A 27285-nucleotide genomic window follows, 5' to 3' on the forward strand; every position below is an offset into this window, starting at 1 on the left:
TGAAGGGAAGCAGTCATGCATGCCTCAGATTGCTTCTTTGTAGCCACTTGGCTTTTGAACCCATGCTTTTCAATTTTACAGAATTCTGAATCTTGTGGAGTCTTCCACAGATTCACAAGGTCCTCTCCATAGCTCACACAGATATTATTCATAACCAGAGATCCTTTTCTTTCTGTCATTTGCATCCCCAGCTGCGAATGTGTTCACATTTCAACTGAAGTGCAGTCATTCATGCTGTTTTCCTTCTGCAGTTGTTTGTGATCTGCTTTTGTGTTGCAATTCAAGGATGCTCTCTTTGTTGTTTTTTTAAGATTTTATTTATTTTTAGAGAGGGAAGGGAAGGAGAAAGAGAGAGAGAGAAACATCAATGTGCGGTTGCTGGGGGCCATGGCCTGCAACCCAGGCATGTACCCTGACTGGGAATCAAACCTTCAATGCTTTGGTTCGCAGCCTGCGTTCAATCCACTGAGCTACGCCAGCCAGGGCGCTCTCTTTGTTTTTTAAAAAATACTTTATTTATTTTAGAGAGAGGAGAAGGGGAGGAGAGAAACATTGATGTGTGGTTGCCTCTTGTATGCCCCAAACTGGGGACCTGGCGGGTAACCCAGGCATGTGCCCTGACTGGGAATCAAACCAGCGACTCTTTGGTTTGCAGGCCCTCGCTCAATCCACTGAGCTATACCAACCAGGGTCTGGGTCTCAAGCATGCTTTCTTTAATCTTCATTTGTTACCAGCTATGCATTTGTCCCAAATCAGGAAGCTACCAACTTTTATTCTTTCCTTTCCGAGACTCACGTGATAGAGAATCATAACATACTCTCTTTTTAGAAGTGGTTTGCTGGTTTCTAGTCCTGAAGAGCAATGATCAAGGAAGTTCCTATTTCTTTTCAGGGAGTCAACCCAGAGTAACAAAAACAAAAAACCAAACAAACAAACAAAAGTTTTTAAAGATGTAAATAACTCAACTATTTTGCAACAATTTTCTCCCTGATTATTCTCCCTGCTGTTCTTTCCTGAACTAACTTCTGTAACTTAAAAGTGCTATAGATAAAACTTTAATTGGCCTCTAAAGTCAGTACTACATTCAGTCTCTGTTATTTTCATTGTCTTTTGCTTGCTCTCTGAGAGACCTTAACCTCCTTGGGAATCATACTTTTTAAATATAAAGTTAGATTACTTACTTTTCTACCTGCTTAATGTCAGAACTGCTTCCTTAACTGTATTTGTAAGCTTTATAGAAGGAATATATAATAAACTTATGCATCCGCCTCATTAATTCTACCAGCTTTGAAAGAATCATCTGTCAAGTGTTCCCATCAGAGGTATGGAAGGTGTTTCTCCCTTTCCTCAGCAGTTTTATTGATGTTGAAGCTGTTGGTCTCAATGACACCTTCGTGGCAGACCCTTGGAGCCCCTGCTGGCTGCTTCATTCCCTGAGTCTGCTCAATAGATCCTGTAACTATTATGGTGTACGATAGGACCCTTTACCTGAGAGCCCTCCTTTTTTGACTATGGTTTTGTCAGCAATGTGGTTGTGTTGTCAGAATTCTTGGCTGCTCTGATTCCTTCAGTAAATAGTTCGTAATTATAAAGGGTGTCCCTTTACTCAGAAATCTCTTGGCTAGAGAATTTGTGAGGCTGTTTCTGTCAGATTGTGTTCCTTTACATTTACTTTTCACCCTATTATTTTTCCTCTTGCTATATATCTATTGCTCTGTGAACTTTCAGCCTTTCTTATTTTCACATTGCCTTTCAAACAGACATTTCTGTTTCAGTAATTCTCGCATTCCCCCTGAACTTTTTTTTTAAAGATTTTATTTATTTATTTTTAGGGAGGGAAGGAGGGAGAGAGACAGACAGACAGACAGACACACATCAATGTGCAATTGCTGGGGGTTATGGCATGCAACCCAGGAATGTACCCTGGCTGGGAATTGAACCTGGGACAGTTTGGTTCCCAGACCGCGCTCAATCCACTGAGCTACACCAGCCAGGGCTCCCCCTGAACTTTTTGTCATATTTCTCTTTATCCCTTGGCCTAAAAAGTACATCATCATCTTAGACTTTTTCTGATTTAAGAGCCACAGAGAAATAAATGCCACTTTTCTGGAATAATTGTTCGTTATTTGCCATAATCTAGGCAGTCATTCTAATGTATAGTGGTCTCTCTGACTGCAGTATCCATGTTAAGATTGCATTTACTTTCTCTTTGCTTTTGGAACAGAGCTTCTTTTTAGTGGTGGTTTTGCTCATTTAACTTAGAAAGCAGGTCCAAACTGTGCTGTCTAGACAGTTGTTAATTCTGTTTCCAGGTTTAGCCTCTCAGTCTCTGGTTTACCCTCCCAGCAAGTAATTAAATGCAGGCCTTTCTCTTTTAAAGACCTGAGAGGGCTCAGTGATGAGTTTTTCATCATTAGGCACAGCTGGAACAGATCTGTCATACTTCAGGATCATGGCTGTGTCCTGCTAAATTTTGTGCCCCATTGACCAGGAGCAGAACCTTGTGTGCGGAAGCTCCATTTACAGAGCTTGGTGTTAATGCATTTTCATGGAAGAGTGTTCTGTGCTTCCTCCTGTTTTCATTTCCATTTTCTTTACTCGTCGCTCTCTGAATCTCTTCTGATCTCAGGATTTGAAATTTGTTTAGGAACCATAATTTCACAGTTTCAGCAACACGCCCACCCTCTGCCTCCCTTCCAACACCAGATTCTTCTGGTTTCTGCCTGGGAATTACTGTAGTATTGTTGGTCCTTTCTACATGCCGGGCCATACATTCATGCTTCTTGCACACAGTCTCATTGGATCCTCAACAAACCCACAAGGTGGAGACCACTTCCAACTTGCCACTGATAGGGGGATGCTTATAAACATTGTCACACAACAGAACTAGGCAAGACAGGCTCCTAAGTGCTGTGCTTCATCCCAAAGCAGTTGTAGTCAATAACTATTTCTACACATTTTGGTTATTTAAAACCTGATCTTTAAAAAAAAAAAAAGGTACCTTGGTTTTGAGGTACAAAGAAGCCTTGAAATGGTCTCAGTCCTGGATTGAATCCTCCAAGCTCGAGAGATGTGCTGATCTGGGCCATTCCACCCCTCAGGGTACTTGCTGGCCTTACAGTACACTGACCCTTGTTTTCCCTGAGAACCCCAAGGTAACCCCAAAGACTTCTGGTAGGGTTGTTTACATTCTGCCCTATCTATGCTTGCAGGCCTCCCCAAGCTCAGGGCCTCTCACTTTAGCTGCTTTTCCATCAGGAGGAAGGGGACATAACAACTTTTTAAAATTTTTTTAACGTTACAAAGTAAAACACACAGATGAGTTAGCAGCAGCTTTAGGTAAGGTAGCAGCCTTGGTACTTTATTTGTAAGATGCATATATTTCTGATGTTTGTATATTTCCAGTTTGTGCCTTTATGTTACAAGTGTTAAAAAGATATAAAAGGGAAGTCATTTGATTGGTATCTGACAGTCTGAGGAAGTGACTGGCTTGCCCTGACACTGAGCCAATTCTGTAGCCCTAGCTTTGGAACTGGGTCATTGTTGGGAGTGGCTCAAGGTGTCACTGATGCTGATTCCTGGACACAAAATAGTGATGCTTGTAGGGAGCTGCCCGATGTCATTTAGGAGTTAGGTATTTGTGTTTGAAAGTCATAAGCTTCAGTTCTGTACCATTTGCACATAAGAAAGCTCTCATTTCCTGGTGATATTAAATGAAGTTGTTGTTCATGTGCCAAATGTTTCCTAAGCACATCCTGTGCGTTGGACCATTCCATGAAGTGGGAATGCAGCACCATGAGGATGGACATCATCAGGCTTGATCTAACATCCCACATGTGGGGGTATTTTTAGCAGGGGCACAGCATATGTATAAGAGAATGGAAGGTTGTGACTCTGGGAACAGATACTAAGCACTACTAGGATCCAGCTCCTCTGTGTGGATCCACACCTCCAGTCCTGTCTTCATGTATGTCCTTTGCATTCTCTTTAAACACCCTGTACTCTTGCTGGAGGCCTCCCCTTCCGCATGTAGGCCTTGCCTAAGGTAGTTCTTACATGTTGAGATTGAGTTGTGGGACCACTGAATCTTGGGGTTGGGCCAGATCTCAGTATGTCGCTAGCCCAGCTCTTCAGTTACATGGTCTCCTCCACAGTATCCCCATTCCTTCTCCCGTTTGGTGGCCTTCAGGAGCTTTTCTTGCTGGACTGCTCTTCCCCGTGGGGAGGAATCACTTCTGTAGAAAGCAAGGCCAAACTTCTGTGTTTACCACTTTTATGATATCATATACATGTGGCTGGAGCTGGGCCTGTTCCCACTGTAGACAGCCTCCAGGTGAGGAACCTCGCTTCTGAGGCTGCACTCCTGGTAGCAGGCACTGGCCCTGCCTTTTGGGGAACTTGAGCCCCTTCTGATCCTGCTGCAGTGGAGTTTTGGGAGGGGATACTCATGTTAGCTGCAGAGTGCCTTTTGCTTAGACTTTGCAGACACACATCTGCACATGTGTGCACTGTGTGTGGGCACCCACACTTGTGCTTATGTGCATGTGAGGGAAAGAGGCAGGAACTCAGTAGCACTGGGTGTGCGCTCTCTCTGTTCTTCTCCCACAGCTCCCCCTCCTGGCCCACCTGTGTCTTTCCGGCAGCTGGTTTGGGATGCAGTTCCAAGTCTCCCAGTCCCTTTTTGGACTTTCTCCTCTACCACTCACTCTTGCCCCAAAGGCATTTCCAGTTTTGAAGCTGCAACTAAGCTTCACTGGACCCTCCTTCTGTTCACCTTCCCAGCCAGCAGCCCCTTAGGCCTTCAGCCTCTGGCTCTGCTTCTTCCTCCCTCTGCATTCTCTTTGGTGCATCTAGGATATTCTTTGTTGAGAGTGTGGGAATAGCTTTTAATTTTGTTTTGTTTTGTTTTTACAAATACTGCTGCCAGCATTGAATGTAATCCTGGGCCAAAAAATCTGCACACTCCTTTGCTACATGGCAAAAGCTTTCATATCACTTATTGTTGTTTGCTATCACCCCTGCATTATCTTCGAAATAAAGAAACACACCATCTTCTCCCTGGTATGACCTTTGTTGTTCAGTTACCACCGCTGGATATACCTTCTTTCTGAGCTCTAGTTTAACGTTTTTGACTGTGGCTATCGCCATGTCACCCACACCAGCAGCAGGAAGTCTATTCAGTTGTTCTTTTATCCCCTTCACAGAGATGATATACAAATTTTTGGCTCCTATGTTGTTAGCACAGTTGATCATGGCTGCTACTGGAAGACCCAGGGAATCCAGAATTTCTCACCAGAGGACCCACCACATCCTTGCTTCAACATCTTAAATACTTGAAAGCTAGGGTACTTTTAAAACTCAGATCTCATTAGGTGCTTTTTGATTTTTACAAAGATTTTATTTATTTACTTTTAGAGAGAGGGGAAGGGAAAGAGAAATAGAGAGAAACATTGTGTGGTTGCCTCTTATGCGTCCCCAACTTGGGGCCTGGTCCACAACCCTGGCATGCACCCTCATTGGGAATCAAACTAGTGACCCTTTGGTTTGCAGGCTGGCACTCAGTCCACTGAGCCACACCAGCCAAGTCAGTACTTTTGTTTTATGCCTTTGTTGGGCCAGGCTCTATGAGTGTCATCAGGGCATTCTGACCCATAATCCCTGCTGCCAGTGAATGGCACATATACCTTCCAGCCTTATTTTCCTGGATTTCTGCCTTTTTATAGGCTCTTCTCTGTGAAGAGCACCTCCCACTCCCTCTTTGGCTGGGAACACACACCCAGCCCCAGATGTGCACCCCCACACACACACCTTGTGCTGTTCTCCCACAGAGCATGGCAAATCAGGGTCTTCTGTTCGGCTCCAAATCTGCCTTCCAATACCCACAAGAACTCTGAGAACATTTGTGGAACAAATGTTGGGTGAATGCTTGAGTCCTGGATGGTCTGACAGACTATGGTCAATGTGGTGGACTCTCCTGGCACCTCATCATCTCCTGTAGGAATGTGGAACTCAAGGGCACAGCAGTCCCGAAATGGGAGCATTACATTGTCTGAACCACGTCCTGTATGTGTGCCTGCAGAGGCACCACAAGCTCAGATTGCAGAATTATCTCTGCGTTCTCTTGGCCTGGTGCTGCCCACACAAGTCCTTCCTGGAGCTTTCCTCCCTCCCCTCTGAGGCTAACTTTGGTCATTTCCAAGCATCTTTGAAACACCACTTCTCAAGGAAGGACTGACACCCCCAGATCCATTGTCCAGTTGTAATTGATTACTCATATGTCATTATTTGCTGTCAGGGTACTATAGTGAGTAGCGTATGAGGGTCCCTCTGAACTTTTTCCCCTTCTAAAGTATTGTGGCCCTAGTGGGGGTGGGGAAGGGAGGCTCTGAGCTGAACACAGGAGCCTGGTGGGATAGGTAGATCCTGTTAGTAAGGGAGCATATGCTTCTTCTATCTCTCCCAGGCATGCTGTGGTTGTTAGATTAGCAGGGAAATGAACCAATAGGTCACCTTCCCACTTACCTGAACACCTGTGGTCTTTGTGATAGGACAATCTATAAACCCCAAAGCAGAGCTAGGGAGCATTTAGCTGAGAATTAATACTGTTTTCTTTCTTTTTCAGTGGTTGATATCACAGCAAGTATCCTTTTCTTGGTGCTGTTCCCTTTAAGAAATGCTCTGTTTAAATAAAAAGAATGTGTTATAAACTTGAATTCCTGCTATGATGCACCCTGCAGGTTTAGGTCTTGCCCCACAGATCACCTGAAGAATCCCTGCTCAGCTGTAACTGCCCCTTCAGACCAGTGGCCTCTCCATGGGTACCATGCTCCTCTTCAAGTTCTGGCATCCAGCTCCACATCTGGCCAGCAGCAAGTTCAGGGATTGCTGGAGGAATACGTGAACTTAGGATTTCAGAGCAGGGGGATACACCTGACTGGCAGACTGCTACAGTGTAAGAACTCCGTGCTTGCGTCCTTTTAAACTGACCTTTTTAGCAACATCTGTACTTCCTTAACCAGATGTCACTAGATCCCACAGTTTGAAGATGTTAAATTTGAAGCAGCAAGTCTTTTGTCTGAATTATACTGTCAAGAGGTAAGAACCTATGGTTTCTGAAAGCAGAGTCCCTCCCCCTGTAGTGAAAGCACAAGGGCAAATTGGTGTTCTCAGTAGTGGACTGACTTCCTCCTGAAGAATGGGTTTTAATGCTTCCCATTACTTTCCTACCTTTCATACCCTGGCTTTGGGTGGCTCTGAGTGATCACTTCTCATGAGAACCAATAGAATATTTTTCTAAGACTTTCTAGAGACTTGAAAAACAGCCTTGTTCTTAGGCTAAAGATGATTAGTTCCTAGACTAATGTAGTTTATCCATATAGTTTATCTTCTTAATCTGGTTCCTGATCTCAGGTGTAGCTGAGAATCACCTTTCCCCTCTGAGCAGCAGCCTGTGAGGCTCCCTGGGCTACAGGGACTGCGTGTTTCATAACCCTGGCCCGTCTCTCTTGTAGAATGAGAAAGATGGCAATTGTCATCTAATTTAACTGTTTAGGATTTTGTACTAAAGCTACTTTCAGTTTAGATGCATGAGTTATTTTAAGAGCAATGCAAAAATCTCCCAGCCAGTGAGTACAATAAAATATCTTTTCTTCTTTTAATAAAGTAAATCAGTAACCCATAAATCTTTTGGTAAGCATGAACAGGAGTGGCCTTCTGGCACCCCAGCTGCTGCATAAGGAATCCAGCTTGCCAGCTTGTTTCTTTTCCTCCCTAACTGTGACTGTTGCCTTTCAGAATTCTGTCGATGCAGCAAAGCCACTGTTGCGGAAAGCGATCCAGATCTCACAGCAGACGCCTTACTGGCACTGCCGCCTCCTCTTCCAGCTTGCTGTGAGTACTTGGACCTGGCCAAGGCACATGGCTGCTGAATGGGGTTGTGACCTTGGGGCACACCCACCTAACTGCAATAAAGGCAGACAGCAGACACACAGGCCCTCCTCAGGCTGCTGCACCGAGAGAATGGGGACACAGGGATGATTACTTAGCTTGCTCACAAGTCCCCTCCAGCTTCCATCCTCAGCAGTAGCTCCAGCACAGGTCTTTTGTGCAGGGGTGATTGGTGGGAGTGCCCTTCTCCCCAATGACTGACTTGGCCTTATTATTGCATTCCCCTCCCTCTTGGTTCTCCCTATGGCCTGTGTTCATTGAAATTTGAGAAACATGTCTTGCCACCAATGTTTCTTAAGAGCTGTGCTGAGATTCTAAGAGGCTGCCCCGTGGGCAGTGAGTGCCTGCCTGAGTGAAGCCCTTGCAGAGCTTCTGGGACACAGCCTCATCTGGGCTCTATGTGGTCCCCCTCAATAACCTTTCAGCTCTTGACACATAGTGGTGCCCTGGTCACAGTGCTCTGGGATGCTCAGGTAGATGGGGACCTCTGGACTGGCCTTCCTGGCCGTAGTGACTGGGCCTGAAGGCTCTGGGGTGAGTTGGCTCCACTCTGAGAGGTGTTTCTTCTGTCCTGGGCACTGCCCACATTTCTCCTCTCACTGCCAGCCTCCACCCTCTCCTCTTTCTGACCCAGCAGCCTGCCCTCTATACTGCCTCTTGCCTACCTTCCATGACATGGTCCTATCACCTGCCTATGTGTGCAAGGTGTGGGCCCTTGATTGGAATTACCCCCCCACCCCACCCGCCACGGGAACCCCTCATCCCAAAAGGATATGACTCAAGGTCCCTGCTGGGAAGAGCTCACCCAGCCAGTGTTCCCAAGCTCTTCCCCCTGGCCTACTACTGTCCCACATAGCATTGTCTCCTTTAATCCTCCCATGTGTGCTTTGCCCATTGGCAGATAGAGAGTGGGCCAGGCAATGAGGCATCTGTCTCAGGTCACAGAGTTGGAGGGTGCTGCATATACCTGGGAGCCCAAGCTCAACTGAGGTCCCACAGTGTCCCTTACTTTTAGTCTGCTAAGGCTTCTGGGTTGGAAACTCCTGCAGACACTTGTCCCTGAAGGAGTTTCTCCTCACTTGGGCTGCCTCTGGCTCCTTTCTAGTGATCAGCCCTTGAAAGTGACCTGCAAAGCACAGAGACATACTCGTTTAGTCCTGGGAGTCTATGCCTGTGAGCATTAACTGCTGGCTTTATGCACCATTAAATTTAGATAACGTGCACCGCGGGCAGAACAGAGTTCTGTACCCAGAGCAGCCAACACTGATGACATGATTTGGTCGATATAGGTCAAAACCGACACTGAGACAATTTTGTTGACAGGTGGGCAGGATCACTTGAACTCTCCAACAAAGCATGAAGGTTAGGTTCTAAGTACTGTAAAGCAAGAGATTTGGAAGCAAGGATTATTGTTCTTTGTCCTTTTTAGCAACTGCACACGCTTGAGAAGGACCTGGTGTCAGCCTGTGACCTCCTAGGCGTGGGAGCCGAGTATGCACGGGTGGTGGGATCTGAGTACACACGGTAGGCACCCTTTCCCCACGTTCCTCCCTTCTTGGAAAGGGCTCAGCTGTTTGATCCTGGGCAACAAATCCAGTTGACATTTCAGCATGAAACAATGGTCCCCTACACACATAATAAGAGATGTGCAGATTAAAGGCACCACCAGTATGCCTTTTACCTCATCAATTCATCCTATCAACTTGTGAAGTTGGAGAGTTGACTGAGAATGAGGGACAGCTGGCATTCTCAGCACAGATGGCATTTACACATACCTAGTATCTTTTTTCTTTTTCTTTCTTTCTTTTTCTTAATCCTCACCCAAGGATATGTTCCATTGATTTTTAGAGAGGGGGGAAAAGGGGGATGGGGAGAGAGAGAAGGGGAGAGAGAGAGAGAGAGAGAAATGTGAGAGAGAGAGACATTGATCCGTTGCCTCCCTTATGCACCCCAACCAGGACTTGAATCCACACCTAGCTATGGGCCCAGACCGAGAATCAAATCTGCAACCTTTTGGTGGACAGGATGACATTCTAACCAACTTAGCCACTCAGCCAGGGCCATACCTATGTATCTTGAAATAAAAAGGGCTCGTAAATTTGCTGGGCTAATCCCCTTTGTGGTATAGATGTGAGAGCAGTGCCCTCAGAGGGTGTGCCCTGTGTGCTTGGCAGCACTTAAGGTTAACTCCAGTGTCCCTCTCAGGATACGCAGGAGCTTTTAGATACACAACAGACACAGTAAGTGGAATAAGCAGATGTTTGTATAAAACGGGACATAGGTTCATGTTATACATGAAACTGCTTAGGCCATCTGGAGACTTCTACCCTGAGGTTGGGGGTCAGGGGTCAGAGGCTACAGGAGCTTCACTGTGCACCCTCTGTAAAGTCCTCTAGTCTCTCTTTTTCCCCTGAAGAGAAGAATCCTCTGCACTAGACAGACTTCGGGTAGCAGTGCTCATGTTCTGTTGTGTGCATTGGGGTTCTGGAAAGTTATATTTCATGGAGCTGAACTTGTCATATGGAGTTGTTGAGACAAAATAGTACCCAACTCTGTTCTCTGAGCTGTAGACTTGTAAGTGCCCATGTGGAAACACAGTTTTCCATAGGTTGTCCTTACCCCTCAGCAACCCTGCCTTGAGATGGTGGCAGCTGTGACACAATCTGGCCTCACATTCCTGGCCCTCCCGGGCCCTCTTATGTTGCAGCCATCACTGATTTTGTGTTGACACACTTTGCCGGGCACAGGGACAGCCACACACTGCATGTTCATGCATGAGTGTCCCCAGACAGGTTTCCATTGCCACTGTGGGTGGACAGCTTAGATGGGCTCCACCAGGGCTCAGAGCCCAGAACTTCCAACCATTGATGTAGGACCTCTGAGCAAGGGAAGTTCCAAGCCTTAGGTTTCAACGGTTGAATAATAAGCAAGTAGACCTAGAGTGTTCACACCCTGAGGTAACAATAGGCAAGACTTTGGAGGCCTGGATCAGAGATATCTCAAAGGCTGTGTGACTAACTGTGACCTCCCCACCTTACTCTCCTCACCTATAAAATAAAGAGAACAGCGCCCACTTGATGGGATGTTGGCTGCAGGACACAGGGAATCTGCCAAGGCTGGTGGGACAGGGACTAAGATGTTGAGTAAACTCTGCCTGACCACAGCTATTCCCAAAGGCAGTGACCACTTCCCTGGCTTCCTCCCCCATTGTTTTGGCTGTTTGCTAAATTTTTTAACATGCCTATTTTATTATTTTTGTTGGTGATAACAGCAGTGCACACACATTTGGAAAGTACCGAAAGGTTTAAGAGAGACAATAGAAATTTAACCTTGCTGACTGTTGCAGATGGAGACAGTGGGTAGTGAGGCTGCTAATGTGTCCAGGGCTCCCCGAGTTCATCCCTTTAACACTCAGGAGAACCCGAGGGTGCTTGGCCAGTCACAGGTGAGGAAGAAGAGGTACATAGGGGTCACAGAGAAGTATGGATTTGGGTTCAGACACCCAGACCATCCCACTCTCCACACCCCCTGCTGTCCACCAATGTTGTATCAGCAAGAGTGAGATTATGGCAAGCATGCTGTTCTGTACTGTGCCCTTCCCTACTTTCTGAGCATCTGTCCATGCCTTTTGGGCTTTTGAGCCACGTGAATGTCTCAGTTAGGCCAAAAACATAAAGATCAAATAGAACAAAGTAGAGCAGTCTTGTAAATAAAACCAGCCTCATTGGGGGCAGCTGGGGGCCACTGTCATCTGCTTAACCACCTCCCGGGGTTGCTTATTGGTCCCTGTGAATGTTGAGGTGGCAATCATCCCAGGAGGCACCTGAGCCTCGCAGACTGACTCCCCCTCTCTGTTTTCCAGGGCGCTGTTCCTGCTCAGCAAAGGGATGGTAAGTGGAGGCTGAGCAGAATGGTACTGGTGTGGACATGAGGCAGGGTTCCTCTTCACTGTGGTGCAGCCCTTTGGGCACCCAGAATCCTAAGCACTGCAGGCAGCCACAAGAGTGAGGCCCCTGTGTTCCAGCTGGATTCAGAGGTGAAACTCATCCAGATTGTGTGATTTGTGCTGAGGAAGGAACAGCTTGGACTTGGGTTCCAGCCTGGCTTTTCACCCTCCCTGCATGGTTCCACCAGTCCCCAGTGGGTGGGCAAACAGATGGTGGCCCTGAGCACTGGTATGGGCTCTCAATGCCTGTGCCTCCCCGTCCCCAGCTGCTGCTGATGGAGCGCAAGTTGCAGGAAGTCCACCCACTGCTGACCCTCTGTGGACAGATTGTCGAGAACTGGCAGGGGAACCCCATCCAGAAGGAGTCTTTACGTGTCTTCTTCCTGGTGCTCCAGGTGACACATTACCTGGATGCAGGTCAGGTATGCAGTGCCTCCCACAGTAGGGCTGGGGGGAGCCAGGCAGGCAGTGGGAGGGCCTGGGACTGAGATACCCATTCTGTTTTTGCCTCCAGTCCCTCACCATGCAGTGCATCTCACTCAGGGCTTAGCTTTTCCAATTACCCTGTCATGCTCTGGCATGAGTGCTGTGCCCCTGAGGGTAGAAGGTGCCCTGAGAGTGGCCTGTCCTCATGGTGGGCGTAGTCATGGCCTCACACATTTCCAGGATAATAAACCATGAGGATTCTGACAAGGTGTCTGACACACAGCAGGTACTCAAGCAGTGTCTCTCCACCACCCTCATCTGATAAGAGCATTGTGGGGTTCAAGTAGGGACTGACGACATCAGCTCTGACCAAGACTCAACTCCATAATCCCCATATAGTTGAGGAGACGCTGTACTCTCTGTGGGAGAATGTCTCAGCCTTTGGGAGGTGCTATCCATCCACTTCACCCCACCCTGTCCCAGTGACTGCCCATAGGCCTAGCCTCAGCTGACAGGAGGTCACAGGTGGAGCCCCAGAAAGTACTGGGCAAGCCTGTTGGTAAGGGACTACTTCAGTTCCCCCAACCTGTGCCCACATTTGCTTTTTGGGCCAATTGCTGTGCTCAGTGCATAGGAACACAGTAGACTCTTGGGGTGCTCTGGACATGTCCTATGGGACCTTAGAACAGGGTTTTGTAGTGTGTAGAGGCCAATTTGTACAAGGCATGGCACCTGTAGGGCTCCTGGGCCCAGGAGGCCACTTCCTGCCCCCTAAGGATGACTGCTGGCTTCCCCAGCCCTGTCTTGCCGTCTCAGGGTCACTGCTGGAAGGTGGAAACGTAGGTCATGCAGGTTCTTGGAAAGGCCTTTCCTTGTCCTTGGTGTTGGGCCCAGCACTGGGTGGTAGCTGAGCCTCAGTCCCACAGATGATCCTCATGACCCTGCCCCCGACCCATTTAGGGGTAGGCTTTCTGCAGGTGGTGGGCATGGTGGGAGCTACTGGGAAGAAGGGGCTGGTGAGCTAGAGCCTTTTGAGAGCAGACAGGTGCTCAGGTTTGTGGTGCCACCTTCCCACTGCAGGTGAAGAGCGTGAAACCATGCCTGAAGCAGCTACAGCAGTGTATTCAGACCATCTCCACATTGCATGATGATGAGATCTTGCCCAGCAACCCTGCTGACCTCTTCCACTGGCTGCCCAAGGAACACATGTGTGTGCTTGTCTACCTGGTGAGTCCCCAGGGCTGAAGCCGGGAACCAGGTGGGTGAGGAAAGGGCCCTAGTGACCACCACCTTCTGGTCTTATTGCCAGGTGACTGTGATGCACTCCATGCAGGCTGGCTACCTAGAGAAGGCGCAGAAGTACACAGACAAGGCACTCATGCAGCTGGAGAAGCTCAAGAGTAAGTTGGGCTGGGTGGGTCGCATGGTCACTAAACCCCTTGGTGGGTGGCCCAGTGATTGCCTCGAGCTGGGCCTGAAGGACTATAGTGCCAAACAGTCCCCATGAGTCCCTGCCCGTGGGTCTTGTTACCCTAGTTGGCAAATGAGGGTGACCTGGGGTCAGGGCAGAGGAGACCAGGCCTGAGCTTGACCTTTGATCCCTGGCTAGGGGTCTTATGTCATTTCTGTCCTGTTTACCCCACTACAGAGTTAGCTGCAGTAGTTAGCCATATCCCACCTGGGCCTGCCGAGACAACAGTGCTCAATTAAAATGGGGTGACTGCTATTATCAGTGTTTTGACATGGATTGTGCTCAGTGTAAGGCTGGGATCTGAATTCGGCTCTCGCTAACTGACAGCAGATGTCCCGTGGGTTGTGGGTTCTTCCTGGATGCTTGACTTATCTATCATTTGGGACCAGGGACCTTTGACTACCAGGAACCCAGAGCTCTGGTTCAGTGTCCCCGTTAAGCTGCTTACCCAGTCCATGTACCTTTTGTTAACTCTGCTAGGGCACAAGCCATCAGCCAGAGAACCAAAGCCCTTGAGGATCACAGTTCATGCCCTCTTGCCATGTTGAGAAAGGCCTGCATTGTATAGTTCCAACAGGAGGACAGCCACTTGGGTCAGCCAGGAACCTGGTCTTCCCACTACTGCTTGAGGCCCTCATACGGTTTCATTTTCCTGGAGAACATCAACATTTCTAGAACCCACTGTGTCTGGAATGTTTTTGAGCATGTGACTGGGTTGTGGTGGTTGAGGGTGGAAAACAAATCCCTCCAGGAATTTCTTACTCTTGCAACACTCTGGTCACCAGAACTTGCTATGAGCCCATCTCCCCACCTGGACAGGGAGATGAACCTTTCACTTGAGGGTGCAGTGAGCATGAGTAAAGTGACATGCTGTTTCCTGGCCTGGTGCCTAGCAGAGGAAGTAGGCTCAGACCTGGTAGCCAACGGGTCCATGTGGTGAGAGGCTAGACCAGGAGTCAGCATTTCTTCCACTTTTCCAGCTGCACCCTGAGTACTTATTCCCTTCTCACCTCCAGTGCTTGACTGCAGCCCCATCCTGTCCTCCTTCCAAGTGATCCTGCTTGAACACATCATTATGTGCAGGCTTGTCACAGGACACAAGGCCACTGCACTACAGGAGGTGAGGCCTCTGGGGGCCATGCACACATGGGGTGGGAGAACCAGAGAACAGGTGGTTGGGGTTTTCCAGGTTTCAGAAGTCACTACATAGGAGAATATAAATTTGCCCGGTGCCCATCAGCAGGACATTCACTCATGTCATTCCACTATAACTTTGGCAGTTGGTGACTGTGCTTGGGCACAGTTGATCGGGCAATCTGATATAGAAATTAATGGACCTTGCCCTAAAAGCTCATATGTCCAAAGAATATGGAACCTGGGGTTTGAGGTCCCCTGATAGCAATCCCCTTCCTGCCCCATGTAACCCCTGCTGCCCATCTTCCTGAGAAGGCACGTGGCCTTAAGCAGGGTAAGGGTGGTGATGGCCAAAACACTCTGGAAAGGGAGAAAGCAGGTCATAGACAAGGATCACTGTCCTCAAGGAGGTCAAGGCTGCCCTTTGGCCCCACAACAGGTATATCCACCAGAACTTTGTACTCAAGTTAGGGCAGGCAAGATGTGGGCAACAGGTCCCAGGTTACAGGTCCTGTGACACTGGGAATGTTCTCCCGGCAGATTTCCCAGGTCTGCCAGCTGTGCCAGCAGTCACCCCGGCTCTTCTCCAACCATGCAGCACAGCTGCACACACTGCTGGTGAGTATACAGGGCTGCCCACTCCAGCCCCATTCCAGTGAGTGACCCTGTGACTGTTACCCAAGGCAGAATCTGGAATATTCCTAGTGGACTTCATTCTGATAGGCACCTCGAGTCCAAGTTGACTTAGGTCCTGGGAGGAGGGAATAACTCAGCATGCCATCTTTCTGCCTTCTTGCCGGGGCAAAAGCTCAGGTGTAACTGGCGCATAGTTACTGGTCAGGCTCATCCAGGTGTAGCCGTGTAGCCCTGGGCAAGTGGCAAGTCCACGAGCCTTCAGCATCTCCTTCTTTTAGGGCCTGTACTGTGTCTCCGTCAACTGCATGGACAACGCAGAAGCCCAGTTCACCACAGCCCTGCGGGTAAGGTGCCAGCCCTTAGGTGCAAGGGGCAGGCAGTGCTTCTTAGTAAGTAGTTAGGCATGGGCTGCAGTGAGGATGACAGCCACACAAATCCATGGCTAGTGGTCGACTCCACAGCATTCAGCCTGATGCCAGCTGTGACAGTGATACACTGTTTATCCAGGGCTTTCTATGGCAGGTCCTGTGCTTCTCAGATGGGGACAAGGCCTGTGCTGTCAGTGCAGCCTGACAGGATAGCTGTGAACAAGGGGGCTCCTGGTCAGCCTAGGGTGGGTCTCCCCCTGCTGAACCGGAGGGCAGAACCGGCACCCACTGGTACCACAGCCTGTTCAGTCACTTTCACTCCTGATTCCCAGTCCTCCCAAGAACTGACCAGTCTGGTGATTGGTTTGTGTAATAGCTGAAGACACAGTCACTCAGGAGAGTTTAGGAGCTCCCCAGAGCTATCCTATGGCATAGCTGGGACACGAAGCTGGTTGTGCCCTGATCCTATACCAGCTCCATGACCTGGTTGCTCTGGTTTCGGGGCCACCTGGTGCTACTGGATTAGGAAGCACCGCCAGGGCATGTCCTGGCCTCAGATGTGGCTGGTACTGCATCATTGTGGAATCAACAGGCTCAGGTGTCAGCAGCCCAGTGGCAGAACTCGGCTTTGCCCACCTCTCTCCAGGACCAAATTAGCACATCCTCACTTCAGCCCTGACATGTTTCCAGGAAAAGGAAGCTAGCAGCACCTTCCTCCTGGTGGTCCTGGGGAGGCCCCAAGCAGAGATGTTGGGGTGTAGGAGTGGTTCTGTGACTCAGGTGAGGTCACTGAGGGTATTATGTGCACCCTGACTATCATACAGGGTGCTCTGCTCTGCCCTTTGTATCAGTCTCCAGACCTCTTCCCTCCCAAGGTTGGGCTCAGGTGGTGTTCCTGTTTCTCCAAGGTGCTCTGTGTGGCTGTCGTGGGTACAGGCAGCACACCAGAGCGTGAAGAGCAAACACAGCACCCACTTCCATGACCTTCCATGGCCACTCTGTGCCCTAGTTGGCTCAGGCTGCCACGACCCCTTCCCATACCTGCCCTACGCTGCCTGCAGTTATCCTAGGGCCTGTGAGGGTCTCTTGGCCCCTTCCTCCTTGTCTTACTTCCCATAAGCAGCCACTGTTGTTCTGATTGTGTGTCTCAGTAAATCCCTCACTAGCTGAGAGGGAATGAGAGGAAAGTGGTATAGCCAGAACTCAGACCCAATCCCCTTCGCCCCAAACGAGATCTTTTCCTGTGGTCCTACAAAAGACTAACTAGAGTATTGTTTTGCTGCATCAAAAGACCTTTTGGACTTCCTTTGGGTGGAGTCTGCACTTCCCTAGCACCCTCAGCCTTTTGCACAGCTGTGCTTGCTCAACCCTGCTGGGAACCAGGGTCTGGGTGATGACTTGGGTGGCTCAGATCACTCCCTCTCTTGACTGTTTTCAGTTCCCAAGAACTGGGGATAATGGTCTATCCACCACTGGCCATCAGTAGCATCTCTGGCCTCCTTCCTGGCTGGGGCCTCCCCTAGACCAGCATGTGTCTCTGCCCTGTCAGCACTCACAGGGCCTTAGGGTCACTGTGCTGTGGAGGGAGTGGCTGTCCAGGCCTTAGTCCTGAGAAACAAGCAGAAGATAGACCAAAGTGTAGTATGTTCTGAGTACAGGATCAAGGTGGCTGTTTTCCTAAGTTCCTCATAACACAGATGATGGTTTTTTAGTGAAAAGAACTAACAGCTGTGCTGTTTTTGGGTTTAGGAGGCAGGTATGTGGAGTGTGTATGAAACGAAGAAAATAGGAGACCCCAAATAGCCACCAGAGAGTGTTTGGGTGGCCCCCATGCCATGAGTGGCCCCTAATATCCCTTGTCTAATTTTAGCTCACCAACCACCAGGAGCTGTGGGCCTTCATCGTGACCAACCTGGCGAGTGTGTATATACGGGAAGGAAATAGACACCAAGAGGTAGTAGGTGACATGCTTCGTGTTTGGTATCCTTTCTTTCAACTTTTATTCAGGGGCTAGGGTGGGGGGTGTCCTGGGCACCAGCCACCTCAGCAGTCTCAGTATATCTGTCCTCAGAGTACAGCATGGCTAGGGGAGGCCATATCTGGGACATAAATGTTCCTTGGCCAAGTAACACTTATTTCTGTTGAAAACAAGCCAAGCTTTGTCAAATCTCTCAGAGCCAATTCAGTTTCTTTTGCCCTGAGCTATCTGTTGTAGAATGACAGTGAGGCCTGTGTCTCACTTCTTAGGAACAACAGCTTGGGCAGTCATCTGTACTGGGCCTCAGGTTGTCCTGATGCCCCAGACATGGGTCGTGCGAATGAAGGGCACAGGGACAAGTACCCTCATCCCTGAGATCCGCCCCCAGCCCTGAGATCCCTTCACTCCTGGGATCCCCTGTCAGCCCTGAGATTCTCCCAAGCCCTGGCATTTTTATTCCAGAGTGTACCAGATTCAGCCACTCCTTTCCACCCCATAGTCTTCATTTTAGTTCAGGCTACCATTGTCTCTTGTCTACAGATAGTTTAGCTGACCTCCCAGATTCTGGATTGGTTCGGATGCTTTGTGCTACAGGCAATAGAGAGCCCATCCTTGGCCTCTTGGCAGTTAGGAAGCAGCAGGGCAGAATCATCTGGAGGCCACACATGGGCTCCGTGGGTCATGGGGGAGCTCGGCTCCCCTCTGTCTTCCCTATCTACTCTTAACTCCTGTTCCGCCTCCTGGAGGGGCCTTAAGGGAACCAGGAACCACCTTGTCCCCAACACAATCTCCAAAAAACAGCCTGAGACGACATAAAATATTAGTCATGTCATTCCCTGTCAGAGTCTCTTGAGTCCCTTCCTGCACCTCCAGATAAACCTTACTCCACCTCTAGCCCCAGACCCATGCAGACTCATCTTGCTCCTTTAGGCCTGACTTCTCGGACCATAGAAAGGCTGGGACTGGGCAGTTGCCCATGCACCCTGACCCCCTCACCTGGCATAGGGCAGGATAGGTTGAGGTTGCGAGGACCCTGCGCCAGATCCTTCACACTGGAGGCTGTGATTCCCATGGAGAGGGGTGTGTGAGGAAGTAAACAGCCTATGCAGTGTCTAGTACCTCCCTCACCTCCTCTGGAATATCCTGCCCCCTCTACCAGAAGGTTGCCCAAGCATGGGATTCAGGGTGAGGGCTCAACGCCATCAGATGGGAAAGTTCAGGCAGCCCTGGTCAATTTACTAGCATATTTGGGGCTGAACTCTCATGTTTAGAAATGGCAGAGTGATCCCAACTGATGTTTCCTTTGCAGCTATACAGCTTATTGGAGAGGATCAACCCAGACCACAGCTTCCCTGTCAGGTAGGTCTGCCCACACTGAGGTCCCACTTTACTGCCTGTCTTATGTATTCTCTGCTCTCTAGGGTGGTGCCAGCACCTGTGGGGCCCCTGACTACCTTGTTACCCCAACACCTTGTACCACCACTACCCACTCCCATTTTGTAAGCCTGCTATGTTTACAAAAACCCCACCAAGTTGTGACACCTTGCTCTTCACCCAGCTCTCACTGCCTTCGAGCAGCGGCGTTCTACGTGCGAGGACTCTTCTCCTTTTTCCAGGGACGCTATAATGAGGCCAAGTGAGTGCTAGAGAGGGCGGGCAGCTTGGGCTGGCCTTCTGGGTGGTTTTCTCTCCTGACAGTATGTGCTCAGGCCCTCTGTCTCCTCACCAGATGGGTTCTGGTCAGGGCTGTGAGGCGTTCCAGCAGGGCCTCATCTATTCTTCTCATGTAGGCGATTTCTGCGAGAAACTCTGAAGATGTCCAATGCAGAAGACTTGAACCGGCTCACGGCCTGCTCTCTGGTGCTTCTGGGCCACATTTTCTATGTGTTAGGGAACCACAGGGTGAGTGCCCTGGGCCAGGTCGAGGGACAGGGAGCCAGTGTGGTCCTTGGAGGGGCACCACCAAGCAGCACTTTATATCCTGTGTCCCTCGATGATCTTGTCTCGGTGGATTCCCCTTAGCCCTCTCAGTTCCATGAGGTTTGGCAAGGGCAGGCGCTCATAGCTTGGGGGACAGAATTAGGGAACTGGGGATCCCTGGAGGGTGGGTCTGTGGGGCAGATGGACCCAGTGCTTGGTGAGGCTGCCTGAAGCTGGCAGGGCTGAGGCATGTTATCCTTTCTATGTGTTAATACCTGGGGTGGAGAAGTGTCCTCTCAGTCAGAATCCCTTGGGTTCTGTTTGTGCCCAGCACACATGGTGTCCTCATGTCACCCTTGTTTCCACCCTCTCCTAAAGTGGCTCCTGGAGCTTGTCCTACTGGGATTGGCCAGCTCCAAGTCTCTCCATCAGGTGTGCATCATCGCCTGCTCTCACCCATTGACCTTACCTGCCTTTAATTTTTTAAAGAAAACATTGGTCCTATTATGAAATGTAACTGTTCATCATAGAAGTTCTGAGAAGCAAAGTTGAAAATCATTGCATGTCCTCTGTGTTCTGGCTCTTTCCACTGTCCACCCCTACCCCCACATAGGTTTTGTTTTCAGGATGTTTTATAGTTATACCTTGTCTTACCCTACACCACTATATTAGAGGGTTTGGGGTTTTATTTTTTAATGAGAAAGAGGGAGAAAGAGAGGGAGAGAGCCATCAATGTGCAAGAGATACATCAATTAGTTGCCTCTCACATACCCCCAAATGGGGACCTGGCCTGCAACCCACATATGTACCCTTACTAGGAATCGAACCAGTGGCCTTTTGGTTTGCAGGCCAGCACTCAGTCCACTGAGCCATGCCAGCCAGGGCTATATTAGAGTTTTTTTTTAATGGCAGCAAGAATTTTGAAGTGGTGTCTACTCTGTAGTTTAGACAACCTCACTTGAGCTGTTTTCACAGGACAGACGGTACAGGTTAGGTGTCTTGGCCTATAAGTTTCATCTAACCAAACAGGGCTTTCTAAGAATGAGCTTTTTCAATGAGCCTGGCTGGTTCCCCTCCCCATAAATGCTTGTATGACAAGCATTTTCCAAGACCAACGGGCCCTGCTGCTCAGGTCCTGGTGGCCATGGCTAAGAATGTCACCACCCCCAAAGAAAAATGATGAGCTGTAGGTTCTTCCTTCTGAGTGCAGCTCTGAGTATAGTGAGGACAATGGCCTCAGTGTGTGTCTGGACAGCATGAAGCCCCACTGAGTACCAGTTGCATGCCTGTGTCTCATTGTGATAGCTGTGATTATCCCATTTCCATATGGAGAGATCAAGGTCATAGCCCCAAACTGCAGTCTCAGGCTTAGAACCAGATCTCCCTGGCTCTCATTTGTCTAGCAGTCTCCAGAAGCCACCTTAAGCAGGACAGAGGAGGCAAGGCAGCTCTCCAGCTGCAGTTCTGGTTTATGTTTGGAGTGAGCCTGGGACATCTGACTAAGCTTGGGAACCTGTGCTGCTCCCTGTGTGGGTCAGGGCTGGTGTGGGATGACATCGGCCCCCAAGTGCTCTCAGACCCAGGCCTGTCCTTAAGCAATTCCATGTCTGGGGGAGACATTTTCAGACACAGCCAGCTTTACTCTAGCTTGCTAAGCTAGAATGTCCAAGGGCATGGCGAGTTTGTAGGCAGCCTCACACAGGACGCCTTAGGATCATACAAGTCTTCAAAACCAGACTGTGGGACAGCCCCAAGCTGACATGGGAGAGCCAAGAAGGACGCCCTCTCAGGTGGCTTCCAGACAGAGGCCCAGCCCTAGGCCTGGAGAAGTGTTTTTTCCTGTTCTGTGCGTTCTGAGGTTTTAGAAGGGCTTGGTTCGTCTTGAAAAGCTTTGAGGCCTACCTGGAGCTCATCTTTGAGGTGCCAGTCGGAGAACGTGAAGTTGGCGGTCTTTTGTGTCTCTAGAGAGGCATGCCTGTACACCATGGTTGGTGAAGCCAGACCTTGGGAGTTGGTTTTGAGGGTTTGTAAGTCTGTTGGATACATGACAAGTGTCCCCCAGGCCGCTGCATAGGGAGTTCTCTTAGTGTCACCCTGAACCCAGCATTCCTTATGTCTGAGGAGGCCTCCCATGGAAGTGAGCTCCTCCTTCCTCCTGTGTCCATTCAACCCTCATCACTCCCACTGGGCAGGCTGCTGCCTTCTTCCTGGCCCTGGGACCCCAGAATCTGCCTTTCTTATTGGCTCCTGATCTGGGTCCACAGCCGACTACTGCTAGTACCTTCTTGTCTGGTTAAAATGACAAAGCAAAGTTGCCATGGCAGCCATACCCTACACACAGCAGAGTGAAGGCAGTTATCCCCAACATAGTCAAGGAGTACTTTCATAGAAGGGCATGTGAGATGGCTGCTGAAGTTGGTGTAGGAGTTTGCCAGGCAGCAGGAGGAGGGCATAGTCTGAGCCAGGTATGGCAGGTGGAGACTGAGCTGTCCCTGCTGCCTCTCCAACCCCCTCACTACTCTTGGTCCACAGGAGAGTAACAACATGGTGGTGCCCGCCATGCAGCTGGCCAGCAAGATCCCAGATATGTCGGTGCAGCTGTGGTCATCAGCCCTGCTGAGAGGTGAGTACAGCAACAGGACCTTCCCAGAGATCAGATATGCTGAGTAAGCCCTGCTTGGCCTTTGCTCAGACTGGCCTCTACAGGCTACTACCCCAGTCCTAGCACATTCTTATGCTTTTGGGAGGCCATTTGAGGACACCAGGCTCAGTCATGGTGTCAGCTCAATGCAGGGTCTGGTTTAGTCTCTCTGGGACTTATGAGGATGATTCTTGGCATCTGGGTGAAAACTTGGGCTGTGAGCCCTGGTGCTCAGCCTTGTTCTATCAGGCAGGACTGGCCAGGATGCTCTAGACACAGGGTGGGTGCTCATCAGGATGCTGTAGATGCTCTAGACACAGGGTGTACTGCTCCCTCATTTGCAGAGACTTGCCCTGGGCCCTGAGGAGGAGGCAGGTGGGGCAGGCTGCTCCTGTCTGCAGTAGGTTTTGTGGGCTTATTCAGTTCTCTTGCCTCAGAAGTGGGTGTTGGGTACCCTGCTCTAGCGAGCTCCTGTGTGCCCAGGGGCCTTTACTGCCCAACCAGCCTCTGTCTGCCCCAGTGAGCCCTGCTGCTCACCCATATCCAAGGACACAGCTCAGGAGCTCAGGAGGCACAGGTGAAGGCTGCTAGCAGGTAGGCTTGGCTGACCCTGAGATAGAGCTCAAGGTAGGTGACTTTCGAGGTTCACAGGAGCCCACTAGTGGAGCCTAGGTTTGACCTTAGGGCTCTACCCTATATCCTAGGGAAGAGTATGGGGGTGGTGGCAGGGCAAGTCAGGCTCATCCCATCTGTGTTCTACCCTCAGACTTGAACAAAGCCTGTGGGAATGCCATAGATGCCCATGAAGCTGCCCAGATGCACCAGAACTTCTCACAGCAGCTGCTCCAGGACCACATTGAGGCCTGCAGCCTCCCTGAGCATAACCTTATCACGGTATGGGCACAAGAATAGGGGAGACAGAACATGGGTGTTGGTTGACTCCTCAGGGCTGGCTTATCTGGCCTGTGCCCCTCCAGGGTGTGGAACATACTCCCTGAGGAGGAAGTGCATACTTGGCTATTATCTTTCTACATCTCTCCAGCAATTCCTAACTTAGCCTAGTCTCAGGAGTCCCTTAGATGTGGGAAATGGCACCAATCACCTGAGCAGGTGATTTAGGGTCCTTCCCAGTGTCCACCTGACTCTGGTGTGGAGCACAGAGGGCCCTGGCTGGGTGACATGTCCACCTGACTCTGGTATGGAGCACAGAGGGCCCTGGCTGGGTGATGTGTCTGAGGAGGGCAGCATTGCATGTGCAGAAACTTGGCCCAGCGCACCCTGCTCCTCCCTAGGAAGGACCTCATCTGTGTGTTTCTCCTCCCACAGTGGACAGATGGCCCACCACCTGTGCAGTTTCAAGCTCAGAATGGACCCAATACCAGCCTGGCCAGCCTCCTGTGAGGCCCCTGGAGGGGGCCACCCAGCTTCTCAAGGCCTCCAGGGGGCCCAGTGTGTCCCTGACTTCCACCCAGATGGCACTTGTGCTTTCCCCTGAGGTGTGCTGGCATGGTGTCCCCAGGCTTCTTTCCTAAGTGTCTCTAGAGCTTCCAAGTCCCAGGGGAGTATGCAGGGCCAATTCCTACCCTCCCAGGAAGGGCTGGGCAGCATTACCACTGTGAACCAGGACCCCGGTGCTGACGCTTGTAGATGGAATGTTGGAGCCGACTTTCCAGAGCCATCTTTTAAAGTGGACTTGAACTGCCAGTCCTGCTACACATCCAAGTCACCTTCCTGGGACCTTGTCTGGATGGGGAGTGCTAGGGTGGGTGGCACTGCTGAGGCATTGCCACGTGACTTCCATTGCCTGGGCTTCTGTGCCAGGCTGGAGTGTTTCCTCTGATCTCATGGCAGCTTCTAGAGCTCAGAGGCAAGACGACAGTTTTGGCCCAAAATTGTAAAGAAGTGATAGCGCACATCAGGGACAAAAATGCATGTCCTGCTACGCTTTTCTCGGCTTGCCTTTATCTGCAGTGTCCATCCTGACAGGTAGGGCCCAGGAACTTGCCTTCCAAACATCTGCACCTTGACTAGATGACTGACTGGCTGTGGGGGTGTATATGCTGTAGACATGGGTATGCATGTGTGTGCATGCATGTGCTATAGACAGGTGTGTGTGTGTGCACATGTGGACACAGTGTGTGTGTGTGTGCGCGCACGCACGCATGCGTGCACTATAGGCACAGGTGTGCATTGTGTGCATGCATGTGTGGTGATTATCAGAGCCAGAGCTGAGACTCCTGTATTTACACCAGCTGCCTTCTCTGGTCAGCGTCTGTATTGTGGGGTGGGAAGCAGGGGAGAGGACCCTCCTCAGCCCAACTCAGGGTGCCAAACAGAGGGGCTAGGACAGCTCCTTGGCCACCTTTGCAGAGGATGTTTACAGATGTCTGGATCTCAGCCAACCCTGCCCTTGTGGGGAAGGAGACCTACCTGCTTGCCTTGGGTCTCAAGACAGCATTGAAACCTCTTCCTGAGCTGGACCCCAGGAGGTTCTGCCTAGCCCAGGCAGCGTGCTCAGTTCTGTGCTGCTCTTGGATAGTCCAGAGATGCCCCAGTGGTGATGGTAGGGTTGGGGGCAGTTGAGGCACGTGCCCCCTCCAGCTTCTGGTGGCAGGGGGTGGCTCCCCGCCAAGGAGTGATGAGTGGTTTTGCTGGTTAGCATGGCTTATTGGTTTGAGTCTTGTTAACCTTGCACTGTGAAGGCTGCTTCTCGAGTCCTCATTGTCTGTCTATGATGGAGGGATCGCTGGGATCTGGGATCACTCAGGTAGCTCCTTGTGCCCTGACCTTGGGAGTGCCTTAGTCAAAGCAGGATTGTCAGCAGATCACCCTGTGCTGGGCCACTGCCCTCACCAGGCCCTGCTGCCCGCTTAGGGGCCAGTGACAGGCACACAAGTGAGTCACAAGCCAGAGGGACAGGACCCACCATCCCTGTGTTACCCAGGAGAACCTGGCCATGTCCAGGGCTGCCGCCTCTCCTGACACCCTGGTCCCATAAGGCCTGTGGAAGAGGGTATAAGCCCAGCCACAAGCTGTCACCATTGAGTCTTCCTCTTCCATCAAGGGTGCCCCCAGGCCTTACCGTCTCTACCAAGGGATAGAGCTCCCATCTTGCTATAAACTACATCTACCAGCCTGAATCTCACTGTCTGACCTCTCCAGACCCACATTACTTCAATCACACTGCACATTATGTTTGTCTCTGTATTTATTTAAGCTTTTCTTTGCTTCTAGGGCATTTTGTATGTAGAGCAGTTGAAATAAGAACCTCAAAGCTTAATGTCTGTCCTGATGTTAAAGTGATTTTAGTGACCATTCTGTTATCTATGTACATGTATGGTTAGGATAAGTTCTTAAGTTTACATTTAAAAATTTAGTGCTCAATATTTAATATTCCACTTTAGCTTTATGAAAGCCAAACCACGTGTACGGTTTTGAACCTCCCCTTTACCACAGCATCTACCAATTACATCAAGCTGCCATACATACCTTCCTGTGAGTCCACATTCAGTACTTCACAATTTCTGATAAGAATTTAAGACAGGTAGCAAGCAAGCCAACAGGGAGATGTTGCACAAATGTCATATTGTTAAGTGTTTAGAAAAAGCAGCTAACTCCATACTCTTCAAATTGCAGGGCATGCAGTAGTAGCAAGATTCCTGTTGGCAGGTCAATTGCTGCAAGCTGGTCAAACCCTCGTGTGTTCTTCCCACCTCTCCCTGTTAGCAGGAGATCCTGGGCCTGCAGGTCTGGGGTGCTGGTCCTGGAGGTGCCTCTGGGTTCCCTCAAAAGCACAGCTTCCTCTTGCAGGTGCCCACAGGCATGGGGAGGGTCCTCTCCTTGGGGGTAAGCATTCCCTATCCCACTAACTGGGAGCACAGGCAAGGAAATTAGGTAAAGGCATCCTGGCACGATGGATATGCTTGTGGTTGCATTGTCTCTTTGTTTTGTTAAAAGGTTTTTAATAAGTATGTTTGGCACAATGTCTTTTAACGGGTTTGTAATATGATTTTAGCAGCCTGTGATTTCAGCTGGTGCTTTTAATCAGGAAAAACTTACAAATGCAAAACATTGTTTAAAAGACATAACCATAGAAGATAGCTCCTTGTTTGTGGATATTTTTCCTTTGTATTTAAAGTAAAAACACTTGCAGTAGCTATCACTCGCTGTAGTCTTGTTCTGCCTTCGCTCCCTCTCCTGTTGCAACCCTGACGAGCTCTTTCCTGCCCCACCCAGCCAGTGGGGCTGCAGGGATATGAGCTAACCAACTAGGCATGAGGATGCAGAGCTCGAAAGACCTGGTGGAAACTTGAGTCTTCCTCTCTGTTGATGATGATCCTCTGGTCCAGCCCTGCTTGGAAGACAAGGAACCCCTAAGACATCCCATGTAAGGCCTGAAGCACTGTCTGTTCCTCCCTGGCTCTTAACAAGACTTCCTCACACACCTTGGCCACCCTCCATGTACCCGGGTTTTTGTGGGCTTTTGGCGGGGGCGGTTCCCAGATTTTTTCCTTTTGAGGTGAAAGACACAAAAGCAACGGTCTAATGTATACAGTTCAATGGTATTAAATAACATTCACCATGTTGTACAACAGTACCTCTTTATAGTTCTAGAACTTTTCCATCATCCCAAAGAGACCCTCCATCCCATTAGTATTCACTCCCCATTCCTTCTCTCCTGCCCCTGGCAACCACTAATCAATCGGCTTTCTGCATATATTTGCCACTGGACATTTCATGTAGGTAGGATCATATAGTATATGTCCTTTTGTGTCTGGCTTCCCTAACTTAGCATCTTTTCCAGGTTTATTGGCGTT

The 27285-nt window shown here is 49.8% G+C and overlaps 1 protein-coding gene across 7 annotated transcripts in view; it reads left to right on the forward strand.

The window, feature by feature from the left end:
• Positions 1–26630, forward strand: part of MAU2 (MAU2 sister chromatid cohesion factor) — a 28796-nt gene extending 2166 nt beyond the window's left edge. Inside the window, exons 2-20 of one of the 7 annotated variants that reach the window (XR_004904704.1) lie at positions 6624–6641; positions 7031–7096; positions 7796–7891; positions 9378–9472; positions 11811–11838; positions 12161–12316; positions 13401–13547; positions 13630–13720; positions 14808–14911; positions 15466–15543; positions 15840–15905; positions 17800–17886; positions 19217–19266; positions 19466–19543; positions 19698–19809; positions 22360–22450; positions 23235–23362; positions 23795–26215; positions 26279–26630. Coding sequence is in view for 5 of the 7 variants with exons in the window: in XM_036032642.1 (XP_035888535.1) it covers positions 4976–5062; positions 6624–6641; positions 7031–7096; positions 7796–7891; positions 9378–9472; positions 11811–11838; positions 12161–12316; positions 13401–13547; positions 13630–13720; positions 14808–14911; positions 15466–15543; positions 15840–15905; positions 17800–17886; positions 19217–19266; positions 19466–19543; positions 19698–19809; positions 22360–22450; positions 23235–23362; positions 23795–23869 (1653 nt within the window). In the remaining 2 variants the exon portion in view is untranslated. Of the gene's footprint in view, positions 1–4539; positions 5063–5552; positions 5957–6623; positions 6642–7030; positions 7097–7795; positions 7892–9377; positions 9473–11810; positions 11839–12160; positions 12317–13400; positions 13548–13629; positions 13721–14807; positions 14912–15465; positions 15544–15839; positions 15906–17799; positions 17910–19216; positions 19267–19465; positions 19544–19697; positions 19810–22359; positions 22451–23234; positions 23363–23794 lie in introns of those variants that run through there. The other 6 variants (XM_036032642.1, XM_036032643.1, XR_004904705.1 and 3 more) reach the window with 6 other exon arrangements.
• Positions 26631–27285: the final 655 nt, after the last annotated feature.

The sequence above is a fragment of the Phyllostomus discolor genome, chromosome 8 (genome assembly GCF_004126475.2).
Source record: "Phyllostomus discolor isolate MPI-MPIP mPhyDis1 chromosome 8, mPhyDis1.pri.v3, whole genome shotgun sequence".
NCBI lineage: Eukaryota > Metazoa > Chordata > Mammalia > Chiroptera > Phyllostomidae > Phyllostomus > Phyllostomus discolor.